General features: G+C 37.7%; 1 protein-coding gene across 3 annotated transcripts in view; it reads left to right on the top strand.

Moving 5' to 3' along the window:
- sntg1 (syntrophin, gamma 1) overlaps positions 1–13,897 on the top strand; it is a 137,906-nt gene extending 124,009 nt beyond the window's left edge. For all 3 annotated transcript variants that reach the window (XM_035428090.1, XM_035428092.1, XM_035428091.1), the window contains 4 exons: positions 4,290–4,442; positions 5,593–5,685; positions 10,562–10,672; positions 13,162–13,897. In XM_035428090.1, the coding sequence (XP_035283981.1) occupies positions 4,290–4,442; positions 5,593–5,685; positions 10,562–10,672; positions 13,162–13,344 (540 nt within the window). In that variant the 3' untranslated portion in view covers positions 13,345–13,897. The remainder of the gene's footprint in view (positions 1–4,289; positions 4,443–5,592; positions 5,686–10,561; positions 10,673–13,161) is intronic.
- The last annotated feature ends 978 nt before the right edge of the window (positions 13,898–14,875 follow it).

Here is a 14,875-nt window from a genome sequence, read left to right as displayed (position 1 = left end):
ATATTACATTAGATGCGTTCTTTTTCAGACCAACTTAAAAATGAAACTTTACTTCAAGCTCATCTAAAAATGAAAAACTCATGTCTTGTAAAATAAAATATCATGTCAGAGGTTTTTACAGTTGCTAATGAAATACTATACTGTTCAACCAAGAAGAGCTGCAGTATGTGTTGAATCTCAAGTTGCTCATGAAAATACTTGGAATGAGTTCCTGCTGAAAATAGATATTCTAGCATCTTAGACACGATGGCAAGAATGATAAAATAAGTCCTAACCTGACATGCAGCCACTGGAGGGAATACAGAGTGGAGGACCTGTCGGTGTGACATATTTGGATTATTTCTACCTGCTTTCAAAATCATCAACAGAACATGTTCCACTGTTCCAGAATTACATACATCAGTAGCCTTAGAACATCTCTGAATACTATAAGGCAGTGTTTATTTAAAATAGTTGTTTTTCCAATTACTCTGCAGACAGACTCTAAGTACTCTGCACTTTTACCAAGGCTAGATGAATGTGACGTACATACAGATGTTAGTGTGGAGTGCATCAACATTTTTCTTTACTGTAACTATGACTCTGCCAAACATAGTATAACATCAGACATACAAACCTGAATGGTTTGGAATGGCTACTCAACCATTCAGGGCATGAACCCAGAAGTAGTGTATTGAAAAAGACAGTTACTGTTATGTGCACTGACCTGAGAAAAATTCATTGTACTGACTCACCAGTCTAACGGGATGGTTGGGCTTCCATTTCCTGACAGAAGCTTTTGAAGACGAGAAGTGTGGTTGAAATTGCATGTCACACTTCCGCCATTACATCCGACTTGAATCAGTACTTGGATTTAATGCAGAAAATAGCACTGTATACAGCCTCTCACAGATGGAAGCTTGCAAATGGAAGTATCCTTTTAATACATACAAAGAGACACATCAGTATCCTGGCTTTGTGGTATACCAAAACTACTCCAGTGTGACTTGTGAATGCACTCTATGTTGAATTTAGTTACATGATAGCTCAAACAGCTGTGTGAATTAGTTTGATAGCACACCTCTTCATGCCGGCTGACAGTCAAAAGAGTCGGGCATCTAGTCATACTTGGACATGTCCAAATCTAGGCAGTAGGTCCCAGTGTTCTTCAAGACATTTGAGCTGATCCATCATCGCTTGAATGGGACTCTTATAAAAGCTGTTGCTGGACACAAACCTTTGCAGATGAAGGAAGTCTGCTTTGGAAAGACTTTCAAGGAGGCACATTGTATTCACTAAACACAAAAGTCAGCATATTTTTTGTACGTCCATTGCAAATGCCAACAGATCCTCCCTCAACAACAAAAAAATCTATATAATACCATTCCCCATGACAACCAAGAGTCCTCTGTGACAGAGCAAAGCTTTGTGGTCTGACCCCATACTGGCACATAGACTTGCAGACAGTTGTGCTCCCAGGGAATAAGGCTTGATGAATGTCACTTATTGCAGTGCATCTGAGTGCATAGCTGTACTCAGTTTCTTGGTCCTTGGGTGTATAATGCAATGTTTTCATGTGGCAGAGGGAGGCACATCCATGCCCTTCTTCCCAAAATAGACAGCATCATGTTCCACCATTGGATCCTATTGAATAAGATTGTCCACCGTGTAGATACATAGCACTGTGAACACGCCTTAGCACTTTCATGCTCTCAAAGTGTGTCAGAACAAAATATCTTGATTACAGCATCTTTATACATGTAGGGAACAAAAGTCAAAGCAAGGGCATCTCGGACCTCACAGCTAATGTCCAGCGGGAGAGTTTCTGCAGGGGAATTTCTTTGTCAGTCCCTTTCTTTTTGCAGTCTGTGGCATTACTTCTTTGATTCACAGTGCTATGTTAGAGAGGACATGATTTAAGTTTCTGTGTCGTTGTCTCCCCACCCTTACCATATAAATCCCTGTTCTCTCCACCAGCATGATTAAAGTATGCGGTTCCATACCCTGTGCGACATAACTCACCTCAAATGATGCTTTCAATGCTTTATCTGAGACAGTCATGGCCCATTTGAAGGGCACCTGTTGTCTATTCAGTTCATCTCATTTTGGAAGGGATGAGGGAGTATTATATACTGTGGGAATATTCAAGAACACACCATTCAAGCACACACACTACTCCTATTGGTTTGGCGTGCCCAAAAACATATTGTAAAGACAAGAGTTGATATACGTAGGACTGTCCCGATCATGAAATTTTGTGACAATTAATTGTCACACAAGTAATTGTGATTAACAAATTAATTGTTGGATTTCTTTTTCATTTTATATTCCACTGTTATAATATAAGTCTAATTAATCCCATAATAATACACATACACTTTATGAAGAGCCATTTATTGACACTGCACATGCTTAAATAAAAACCATTAACATAAATTATTTTATATCACTGAGATTTTTGTCTTTTACTTGGTTATACAAGTTGGGCATTGCAATTGGGAAATGTATGTTTTCTCTGGGAATTCATACTGCTTGTCAAATGTTTGAAACATTTCCTTAAATGCTAGTTTTGCAGCCTTATTGAACAGTCACATTTATTTCCCTATACATTGTGTCACGCTGCCCATTAATGTGCACCATTTGGGGATATCTTGTTTATATTTCGACACCCGACTGAAAGCTTCTGCAATGCCAAATTGCTGTGACATGAAGTGAATGCTTTTGGGACGCCGAGTTCGGCAAATTGCATTGGGGAGTTGATTTATAAGTGGTTTCTGAGGTTTGTGGTATTAGCACTTCTCGCCACTACTTTTTTCTTGCAAATGGGTGCAGTTCTATTTGGCATTGGAACTAAATCCATGTTGTTCAGTTCTTCAATAATCTGCTGCCTGCAAAAGTATACGGCTGTCAGCAAAGTGGTAGAGTGAGTGACCTAAAAGGAGCGTGTGAACACTCTGAAGCGACTCTCAGTTTAATCTCTCTGCTATATCACTGTGCATATATTTATTTCAAACAGCTTGAGCTAAAACTCTTGAAGGCTATACCTAACAGGGCAAAACTGTGTAAAAGCACTTCATTACTGTACAAAGAAACTTGAATTTATTTATAAAAATAAAAAAAATATGCAATGGGGGAAAGCACAGTCTTCTTGAAAATAGAACACTGATTGTGAAATCGAACAATTATGCAAATTGATTGTGGTTGGCTCAAATAATCGCGGCCACATGATCATACCGTACTACAATTGTAACAAACCCTAATGAGCAGGTGTTATGAACATAATACGGGGCTATTTATTTGTTTATATACAGTCTACGGAATGAGACAGTCCTAACTGTACATTTATAGAAATTTAGAAATACTGCATGGGTGGATAGGTTTTGGCCCAAAAATAAGAAATGTGTTGGAAAAAAAAAGATGTCTGGTCAGCCTATTATTGTTTTAATATCCATACACCTTATGATAAAATGTAAATTATTACAGAGCAATGTTTTTTAAATGGTTAAAAACTCAAACACTCAAACTTAATTTTACACGTAGTGTACAAGTAGTGAAAACTGTGTATAATGAGCTTCGAAGCAGTGTTTCATCTGTACATTATTTCTGTTCTTACTTTTTATTTTGTGTGTGTGTGTGTGTGCGTGTATATGTGGGCATGTTTTACTATCTTTGTGAGAACCAAATGTCCCCACAAGGATAGAAAGATGAGGAAAACTATGCAAGGTGGGGACCTTTTGCTGGTCCCCACAAGTTTTGGGTTAGGACTTAGGGTTAGGGTTAGGGTTACAATTAGGTTAAGGTTAGGGTTAAGGTTAGGCATGTAGTGGTTGGGGTTAGGGTTAGGGTTAGAGGTTGCAGAATGAATGTAAGTCAATGGGAAGTCCTCACAAATATAGCAATACAAACACGTGTGTGTGTGCGTGTGTCTGTGTGTGCGTGTGTGTGTGTGTGTGTGTGACAGAGAGAGAGAGAGAGAGAAATGCAATTGTGTATTTTTTGACATTGTATTTTTCATACACTATTTAAGTGAGGGTGAGAAATAAAATAAAAAATGCCATTACAGCCATCAGTATAATGTGTGAAGGGGCAGTGCATGCAGGATAGTTGTTCAGAATGTTTTGGCTAATTAAAGGGAACTCTTGAAGAACTGTCCGTTTTGAGCAAGACAGCCAAGTGAAAATAATATCATTAGTTCAGGCAGATGGCCAATTTTGGAAGCTAACATTCCTGTGGTTTATGTCCATGTGGTGCAATGCAGTTCTGAAAGAGTTAAATGATGTGACAGATTTTATAACTGTAAGCTTTCTCAGGACAGTGACCTTCTGGACCAGCGGAAACACTGCTTCAGCCTGCAGACGGAGAATGGGGAGGACATGTTTTTCAGCGTGGAGCTGGACAGCGAACTGATGATTTGGGAGAAGGCCTTCCAGATGGCAACCTTTTTAGAAGTTGAGAGAATACAGGTACTGGCCACACGGAGACCCAGTGTTGGGGCACCTCTTAATAAAAGGCAGCTGAAGATTTGGATTATCACTAGCATGATGATACTGGATTACTTGTAGGTTTGTTTGAGAAAGAACATCCACACCAGCGTGAAAATAGTACTCAAGGGCAATTACATTTTTTAACCCTGCACTAAATTATGTGGTTTGAATGAATTCGCTCATTGACATTTCTAAAAAAAAAAAAAAGAAAAAAAGGAAAAAAAAGTCACAGTAAATATTTTCATGTGTTGCTGTGTTAAATATTATGGTTGATAAAGCAAAATGATTATCTTATATTCAGGACCTGATGTAATGTCACCATGATGCATTTTGTTCAGAATTTAAAAAAATAAATTTAATTAAGCAAGTAGTTTTAAGTTGGAATATACATAATAAAACATTTGTAACTGTGATTAAGAAACCATCACCCAATTGCATAATTTGCATTATGATGATGTGACCTTTGGTTGATTTCCCCAAAAAACCTTTGAAAAATACATACAAATGCAATGGGTAATAATGATTTATGGGTACATGATGATAAATATCCCCATATAACTTACATATAATTATATAAACCATCCTAAAATAAAGATCTCTGTACACTTCAGCTTGTCAAGGAACAGCCTACACATTAAAACTATAAAAAACTATAAAAACATATTATTTGCTATTTAATTTATTTGTCAGGGAGGGTGCATAATGAAATATATTCACATTTCATGCTAGTGACAGGCTAGTTTTAATTGGTAGTACCTATCTGAAACATGAACTAGAGCTGCAGTAGTCTGAAAAAAGATGTCTGAAAAAAGTCTGAAAAAAATTGATTGGGCAACAGGAGAAACATCCAACATGAAATGATGGCAGGTGTAGCTTAGATACCCATTGTTCTGGTGCACTATGCTCATGTGACACTGCAGATTCCTTTTTTCTGGTGCACTACGATCATTTCACATTACACAGTGTGCTGATTGTGCATTATTGGATTAAAACTTTAAGATGATCCTTTTCGAGCAGCTTGCTGTTGTTGCAAATTGATTAAATGTACATTATTTGACAAAATATTGTGGATTGAATGAATGTAGTGTACACAGTGTGCAGGAAAACTAACATTCTGTTTACTTTTCAGTGCAAAACATATGCTTGCATAATGGAAAGTCACCTTATGGGACTCACAATAGACTTTGGAATGGGTTTTGTATGCTTTGATGCAGCATCAAAGGTAAGTTAATGAAGTAAAGTCAATATTGCTGTTTCACATGAATATTCATAATAACTAAAATAATGAGGTGAAGAAATAATCAGTTTATAAATAAACAGAAACACGGAAATCTGTAAGGGGTTTGCAGATTGTAAAAAATTACTGCAATAGCAAGGGTTATTATTTTATACTGCAAACCAGACAGAACAGGATTTGTAATAGTTCTGAAAGATAACTTTAAACAGTGTTGAATGACACATATCAATAACAACCAACTCAGACTGAATATTCATCAACACATTCATAACATCATTTAATTAATTGGTAATTAGTAAAAAAAAAAAAAAAAAAAGTAATGTGTAAAATGAGTAATTATCAGTCAGTTTAGACTAAGAACATTGTTTGCAGGCTCATCTCATGGCTACAATGTCCTCTATCAGTTTCAGGGGGCACTGAAATGACATTGCATCCAGGTGCTTTTTCAGTGACTTACAATGAGACACAACCTTAGTGGGTTCATATGAGGTATGTGAGCAACACCTGAGGCAAGACTAAAGTATGTGTAACACTAATGTAGGTCTGCAGTCTACTAGATGATGTGAAATATGATGGTGATAGTCTGACACAGAGACACCAAGTACAGTTTTTAGAGTTACCTTAGCACAGAAGCAATTCTAACTCCAGCATACAAGGCATGCTTTTTAGTAGTCACTCAGGGAGGCAGGGCTCTAGTTGGCAGGCCCAGAGCCGGCCACAGGCAAAAACACTCCATGCAGTCGTTTAGGAGCACAAACCATCACTGGGCCACACAATTAAAGTTAAGTGGTGGGCATGATTTATGTTGGAGCACTTTGGAGCCGCAACAACATTCTTGTTTTGTGGTCACCAAAACTCTCGGGCCAGTTCTATGCAGGCCCGTCCAGGACTTACAGTAAACCAACAGCTCCTGCACCAAATGTCATGAATTGTTTTCCTTCAAGCACATTCACTGTGGAGCCCATTTTGTGGACTGCAGAGTGAAAAGTAGCATCTGCCAACACGTGCATTGGAGGAATGAATGTAATGTATTGCAGCCTTGAGATGAGCTTATGTATACAATTTAACATTATAAATAAATAAATAAATAAATAAATAAATAAATATAAATAATGACTGTAATTACATGCTTCATAAACCTATGGCAGTTGTATTATTAGCTAGTCTTAATGTTTATGAATGCTTCAGAAGAAATTCCATGCTTGTCTGTGTTCTCCCAAATTGATGGAGGACATTGCAGCAATTAGATGGACCTACAAATACAGTTAGAGATAATAAATTATAAGTAATAAAAAATAAATCTGGTCAAAATTTTATTCACTCGATTATGTTACTGCAACTTGAGAGTACAACATTACAGGTTTATCAAATTTCTCCTTTCAGCCATAAAACCTCACGGTGTTCCTTTTTTGCCACCTTGTGAATACAGTAATTAAACATTTTATAAACTATAAGCATATGCTTCATTCAGTGCATTCTTAAATGCCAACATGGTAAAATCATGAACAAACTCAACCTGAGCATTAAATCATTGTATTTCCATTAATGTTTAAAATGGAAATACAATGATGCAAACAAAAGCAGACACCCACTCTGGCCCTTTCTGGATAAGATTGGGGGCCCCTGCTCTAAAACATGAAAGCACGTAATCAAGAAAAATTAACAGCTTGTTAAAATTCTGGGATTGCAATTGTGGTTGGAACGAAATCCAACATATCCATACATAGGGCCCTCTAGGACCGAGTTTGAGAACCACTGCCTTAAGGCACTGGGCTGAATCCCAACCATTCCTGTGCCAAGTGATGCCAGTAGTGGCACAAGGTGATGATAAATAATTGGCATTTTCATCACCCAGGGTTAGGGGTGGTTCTCTCAGACCATTTGCTCTCTAGTGACCCCCCTTGCTCTGTCTGTGCGAGCTTGGATTCTCAGCTACAGTGTGAAAAGAAGCAACTGGTGACACCTGTTCTTCGGAGGGGAGTGCATGTTTGTCTAGCGTAGCAGCAGGAGTGTGGCTGTATATGATTTGGCAATCCAGATTTGGGTGGAAAATCATGCATAAATAAATAAATAAGTCCTGGTTTGACCAAGTAATTTATGGACAGTACTGAAGATGGATTCTGCAAATCACACATTAAAAAAGCCTTGCAAATATGTATGGACTCACAGTAATCAGAAAGTCATAACCACATCAATGACCTCTATAGGACTGGTTTCCCCTGAGGAGTCCTTGTACAGGGATTTTTTTTCTCCTCTCCTGAAACCACTGGGCTTTTATCCTCAAAGACCTACCTACAGCAATGATGTGCTTGGAAATCACATATACATAAACCAAGCTGAATTTACAGCACTTCTCCCTCAGGCTCAACCTAATTCTACCTATATAATGCCATGTTGTTTTGGGGATCTGCAGAACTACCACCACTGGCTCAAACTCAGCAAACATGTAATTTCATTTTGGCATATATATGCCCTTGTGTTACAATTATTGTCTTCTCATTTCAATATGCTTTGTTTTTAAAACACATGTTCTAGTAATTGCAAATATTGCCAGAGTGCTACATTTATAACCCATAATTAGGCTTAATGAATCCCATAATGAATGCAAATTCTGTGTGCTGTCAATCACTCATTTATTTGAATAAATCAAGATTTTTTTCCAAAGAACTATAATTAGATCATTAATTACTTAGCTTAATTTCACTTAATAAACCTTTAATCAAAAATGAAATGTACTTGTCATTTGTTGTGTTATAGTTCACGTATCATCCTATCATATTCCTGTAATGTAATTTTCTGTTATATATATTTAATGTACAACTGCTGCCATTGTGTGCATTTATTTCTATCTCAGAACCACCTGGTAATATCACTTTAACAATCATTTGTTTATTGTAGTAAGCTCTGCAGCATTTACTTTGTTAAGGACATACCAATTAACTGAGCCTGAGCTTCTGAAACAAAAGCTTATCTCTGCTAAAAAGGTCTGTAAATTTCATCTGGTTTGACATCCGCAGCATGTGAAATAAGGTGAAGGGCAAGCCTATTTTGAGCTAAATCTATTTTTCCTCTATCTTTTCTAAACAGTTTGACTCACCTGCCATTTAAACTTGAGCATGGAGGGCAGTAAATTACAGTGTGATTTATTGAAACTGGAAATGTACTTTCTACTTGTTGAATGAAGATAAATTGTTGTTGGTAAATAATTGTATATATGATCTCAGCCTTCCCTGTAGACACCTGTCATTCACTGTGGCAAGAGTATTGGGATATCATTGGGCAAGTGGAAGGATAGAGTGCTCCAGTGTGATAGCTACCAGGATTTTGGGATGCCTTTTTAGCAGAGATTGCGTCATCAGCAAGCATCCACACACAGCATTAGCAATTTGCACTTTCCAGATTTTCAGAGCACTACAGTTTCTCCCATTAATTAGACAATGGAAACCCTAGTGAAGGATCTGCTATTCTCTTTCCTTACCTAAAACACACACAGACACAAAATTACATTACATTACATTACAGGCATTTAGCAGACGCTCTTATCCAGAGCGACTTACACAACTTTTTACATAGCACTTTACATTGTATCCATTTATACAGCTGGATATATACTGAAGCAATGCAGGTTAAGTACCTTGCTCAAGGGTACAACGGCAGTGTCCTTACTCGGGAATCGAACCTACGACCTTTCGGTTACAAGCGCAGTTCCTTACCCACTGTGCCACCATCCGTCAAATAATAATAATGTTTTTATTTATTAATTTCCAAAAATCTGTGACTAATTTCACCCAAATAAACCAGTTGAGTATGTAATCAACTGCTTCAAGTGAGTAAAAACCAGGCATTGCTTTCTAAGACCAGGGTAGGTACATTTTTTAACCCCTTAGAAAGTCACATCGGCCCATATTCAGGCCGATGTGGGTTCATTTGCATTCATTCTGTGTTTTACGGTGACATTTTCAATCAATCTACAAGGTTCTCTGTCCAGTACTGGCCAAGCAGTCCCTCAGTGTAGCCAATGGGACCCATTGTGAGTAAGCAACAACTCCACATGGAGAGCATAACTTATTCCCAGTACACAGTCACCCAGAGGCAAACTATTCTAGGAACTGAAATTACCTTTGTAATGGTGTATAGGTTGTTAGGCTTGCATAAAAGGACATGCATTGTTTCTCCTGCGTAATCGAACCAAATTTTTTTTTTAGTAAGCAAACAACTTATACCTAAAAAGGTTGTTGTTTTACAACAAAAATATTATATTATTATAAAAATGTTCATTTATATTACTACAATGCCCACAATTATTGATCCCCACACTGAAGTCAATCATCAAAGTAAATCATCTTCATAAATTGATTGCAATTAATTCATTTTGTGTAATTATATGTGCAAAATTAGCTTTGATAGTGCTTGATCAAGAAATTCATGTCAAAGCATCTGTAATTCAGTAGCTGAATAGTGTGGTGGAGGAGCGAGAAAGTAACCCATTCACACTTGGGTACCAGCATGTGCTACCTATTGTTTGGCGGGGGAATTTTGTGAAGAAAATGCCACAATCTACCTATATTTCTTTAATGAGTCTAAATGAGTTTAAAAGTCAAGCTTTCTGTTGTTTTGCCATGTCTGTCCACCACGTGAGAACCCATTTATTTAGAGCTATTTATTGCTCACATCATGGTTCAGTGATGGAAAGCGAGACTGGTTTGGCACATTGCTACTAACTGCCGACTTTCTCATTGCAACTGTTTTGATACCAAATTTAACTTTGTAGACCTACAAGCAACATCAGAACAATGCTTCATCATTTGTACACTGCACTTAATGTGAGACTCAACAGTATTATCCCATGCTGTTCCTTTAGGCTGTTCTCTGGAGATACAAATTCTCCCAACTAAAAGGATCCTCTGATGATGGGAAGAGCAAGATCAAATTTCTCTTCCAAAATCAGGACACTAAACTCATTGAAGCCAAGGTAATCTTCTGTATTCACATGCCTTCATTATGTCACTGCAGACATACCCAGCCCAGACCTCACTCTGGAAATATTTATTTTGAGCACAGTTGATAAAAAGAGCAACTGGTGACCTGACACAGAGAACAAGGCCTGCATCACACAATGTTTAACCGCGGCAGGTTTTGTGATCAGCTGAGGCGCTGGTTCTTGGTGCAGTGACGTGCCATGGTCCAAACTAGAATTCTGACCGTACCAGTGCTACTGTTACTGGGAGTCTTGTGGAGGAATGTAATTAGCAAGAGCATCACTGAGAGAGGGAGGGCTCCAGTGAGCAGGGTGATTCCTGTCTCATTCTGGATTACTGACTTCTCTGGTTGATTGGGCTCCTGTGGTCTGCCAGTATGAGCCGCACAATAAATGTAATCAGCTCATGCAGTGACAGCAGCGCAGATAGTGGACTGCAGAGTGAAATGAAGCAGTGGCAGCCTTTATTTGTTCTGTGGTGTAGATATATTTTATAGCGGAAGTTTATAGCAGGAACTAGCTCGCTGCAGTCTGCGTGCACTCTCTCCTTTTGTTTTATTGGCATTTATTGCCCTGAGTGCTAATAAGGGATGTGTGGTGTTGCTGGATAAGAAACAATTCTATTGCAGGCACTGAGTCTGAGTTACATTTTTTGCTGTAACCCCCTTCTGTGGATGCCACTGCCCATACCACTAGGGGGCTGGAGAGGAAGGGCCACATTAACGCAACGCATGAAAGCACTGAATTGGATCACCACTGTTCCTAATTTAATCAGCAAGTGTTCGGAAGTCAGGCAAGATTAGAAATTCCAATTTAAAAAATATCATTTTTCTAAATTTCTAATATACAATTCTGAACTTGTCCAGCTATTACAATCATAGAATTTGAATATTAATTGATTGAACAGAAATGACACTTTTTTTATCCATCAGCCCTTTACCAATGAATGTGAAGTCCAGCAAATGTTTCTCACATTGTAAAAAGTAAAAGCCTGCCAAAGAAGTGGATCAAAGACAGCCATATCTCTATTTACCCAAAATTGTAACCCTTTTAATTACCGCATAGCTGTATAAGAAGTGGTTGAAGACCAGAACCCAAATATAAAACAATAATAGAACTGCACTGAAACTGCAGAAAAAAAGATGTTGTTACTTTTAGGAATGATTTTCCAAATGTACAGACAACTTAAGTAGCTTGTGAAATAGGGCAAGTCAATGTGTAAAGGCCATGGAATTTTCCTCCACACTCGGGAAGTTCTAATGGAATGGCATGAATCTACATAAATGTGCAGCTAAAGTAGAAATGTTCTTTGTTCAATATTATTTCAATTGCATTCGTTTTGTTATTGCTGTAAAATGGACATTCACTTCCCCCCTGGGACTCAACCACCACCACTTCCCAATACACAAATATTGCAGCAATAAAGGGTAATGTTAGTACATTTTCAGCATGCACTGGGAGAAAGTAGCCTGTCTGTTTCAGCCAAAGTGTGCAGTTGTTGCTGATGTATCGCATTCATCTACCTGAAAAGTAGGAAATATTTTAACAAAAGTATATTAACTTCAGGTTACAGCAAGAACATAATTTGATGGCAACATTTTACCAAATATAAAGCTATTTTATTTTTAAATCAATGATTTCACATGTCAATAGATGATAGATAGAATATTGTTATTCATGAAGGCCATTTTTTTTTTTTACATTATTAGGAATTATATTAGTGGGCTCTTGGGTAGTATATCCAGATAAAGCACTGGCACTTGATGCAGAGCCTATGGTCCAGAAGCTAATCCCGATCATACAAGCAGCCCAACTGTTGATGGTGCTTATTTGGTCAGTGCGTAACCCAGGAAGGTTTTCCTCAGCAGGAAATGTACTGACTCATCTCACAACAGAAACTTCTCCGGTCATTCAGTTAACTGTTATCTGTCTATTGCAGCCCCATATGATTTGCAGTCTTCTGACATATCTTCACCACAGAAGTGGAAATAAGCTGCATGCACACCCTCCAGAATTGATGGATAATGTTGTGGAGATGGAACAGTCTTAAAATTGCGACCGGGAATGCCAAACTAGGAATAAAGAAAAACAATGTCTGTACAATGCATATCCACGAGAGCTTCTAGTACAAGATGTACAAGTACTACCACCTCTATGATGGTAGTACTTCCATACTTCCATACAGTACAATCCTGTACTTGGCAGGATTGTTGTTTGTTTGCTGAACAGGTTACTCTACAGGGTTGGAGTCCTGATCTATGTGGTCACTTCTGGCACTACGATCTTTACTTCACTCTAGTGTGTTTCTTTTGCTCCTCTGCACCTTGAACTAATGCTGTACGTCGCTCTGGATAAGAGCGTCTGCTAAATGCCTGTAATGTAATGTAATGTAATGATGTCCGTAGCTACAAAGATGGTATCTTTACAGTCTTCCTTATTTCAGAATGAATGAATGTTCTCACAGACATTTATTTTCTTTCTAGGAGCTGGAATTTTCCAATCTCTTTGCGGTGCTGCATTGTATCCATTCCTTTTTTGCTGCCAAAGTTGCTTGTCTGGATCCTCTGTTTGTGGGGAGTCAGGGCGCTGCAGCCACTGCTGTGGCCTCTGCAGCTTCCGCTGTTACTTGTACTGCGCCAATGGGGAAGATGAAATTTTCCACCTGACAGCACCCAAGGACTGCACCCGTTCCCTTACCTGCTTTCTCCTTTGGGGACCTTTGCTCTCTCACAACACCTCCTCACTCCTCATATTGTGGCCATTGGGAAAGGCAGGCTGGTCGCTCCAGGATCATCTCACCATTTTGGGAAAAATGAACCCTCACACTGACACATTTGATTTTTCTGCAAACAGGAAAATGGAGTAATTTAATATACCACAGTTCTAGAGAGCTGCACATGTAAAATTTGATGTTGTCAACTGGAAGCATCAAGAATCAGTTGAAGATGGACTTTGCACTCAGGATTCTGAGGCCTGTTAGAAAACCATATGATCTGTTTTAAATACCATTGGAGTTAATGAATTATATAACAAATCGGTTCCATTCAGAGTGCTCCAAAACAGCAATTTCATATTATTTTAAGTAAAATGTTTACACGTGTTCAGGTTGTAAGGAAACAGCAAAGAAATGTAGTGATGTCTCCTATGACATTGCAGGTGATGCCACTGTTTAAGCCACTGCTTCCCTGTCTTAGTTTATTTGACATATAAATCACATGTGATGTGATGTGCAAAATATCTCAACATTTACTTCCTATGAATGTTGTTGTTTGCATTCTTTCCATGGCCATTTTGAAAGTCCTTTCTTTAACAGTATCTGACAAATCACAGCACAGGGGAATTTATTAGCTCCAAAACTGCAATTGTAATTTTTTACATTCCATAGATTGTAACCAATGAATAAATATTCATTATGATGAATATGTTCTCCCCTAAAAACACACAGGTCATTAAAAGCTGAAGCACTGTCAGGTGAGTAAAACATTGAACCACAAAATTGCAGTACTGAAGACCAAGTAAAATTGGCTTATGAAGAGAAATATCACAAAGCCAAGCATGCTGTAGTATAAATTAAATTGCAAGATCAAAACTAGCTTTGTGAACACTCGTTGCAAGCTTCATGTCATTTTTTATTTATATATATATATATATATATAAAATAAAATAATAAAATAAATATATATATATATATATATATATATATATATATATATTTATTTATTTTATTATTTTATTTTTTTGAGGGGAAAAATGAATTCAATGTTTATTAAATTCAAACTGTTGCCACATGACAAACGTTTGGCAACATGGCAACATAAAGGCAGTATAGTCTAATTACCTTTTAGTTGTTTTGCCCATATATTCGTCCTCTACCACATGATTATCATTTTACATTCTCAATGTTTTTTTGTGTGACACATTTCCACGCTTGACAAACAGACAATCTAATGTAACCATTACCAGCACATTCGGCTAGTTACCGCAATTTTGTGTTCAGGTGGCAAAATACCTAAATTTGAATGCATTTCAAACAACAGTTTTAACAAAGGCAACAATTGTATGGAAATTAATGAAATACGTGTTGTTTGCATTCTCCAAGTTGAATATCTGAATTTTCTATATGATAGTATTCCACCCATTCTCTGCCTGTTTTTTCCTCCTGATTGTACTACAATGCAGCAATAGAGTATCGTGATT

The sequence above is a fragment of the Anguilla anguilla genome, chromosome 8 (genome assembly GCF_013347855.1).
Source record: "Anguilla anguilla isolate fAngAng1 chromosome 8, fAngAng1.pri, whole genome shotgun sequence".
NCBI lineage: Eukaryota > Metazoa > Chordata > Actinopteri > Anguilliformes > Anguillidae > Anguilla > Anguilla anguilla.
Note: the sequence above shows the minus strand (reverse complement) of the source record. Positions and strands in the feature narration are given on the sequence as shown.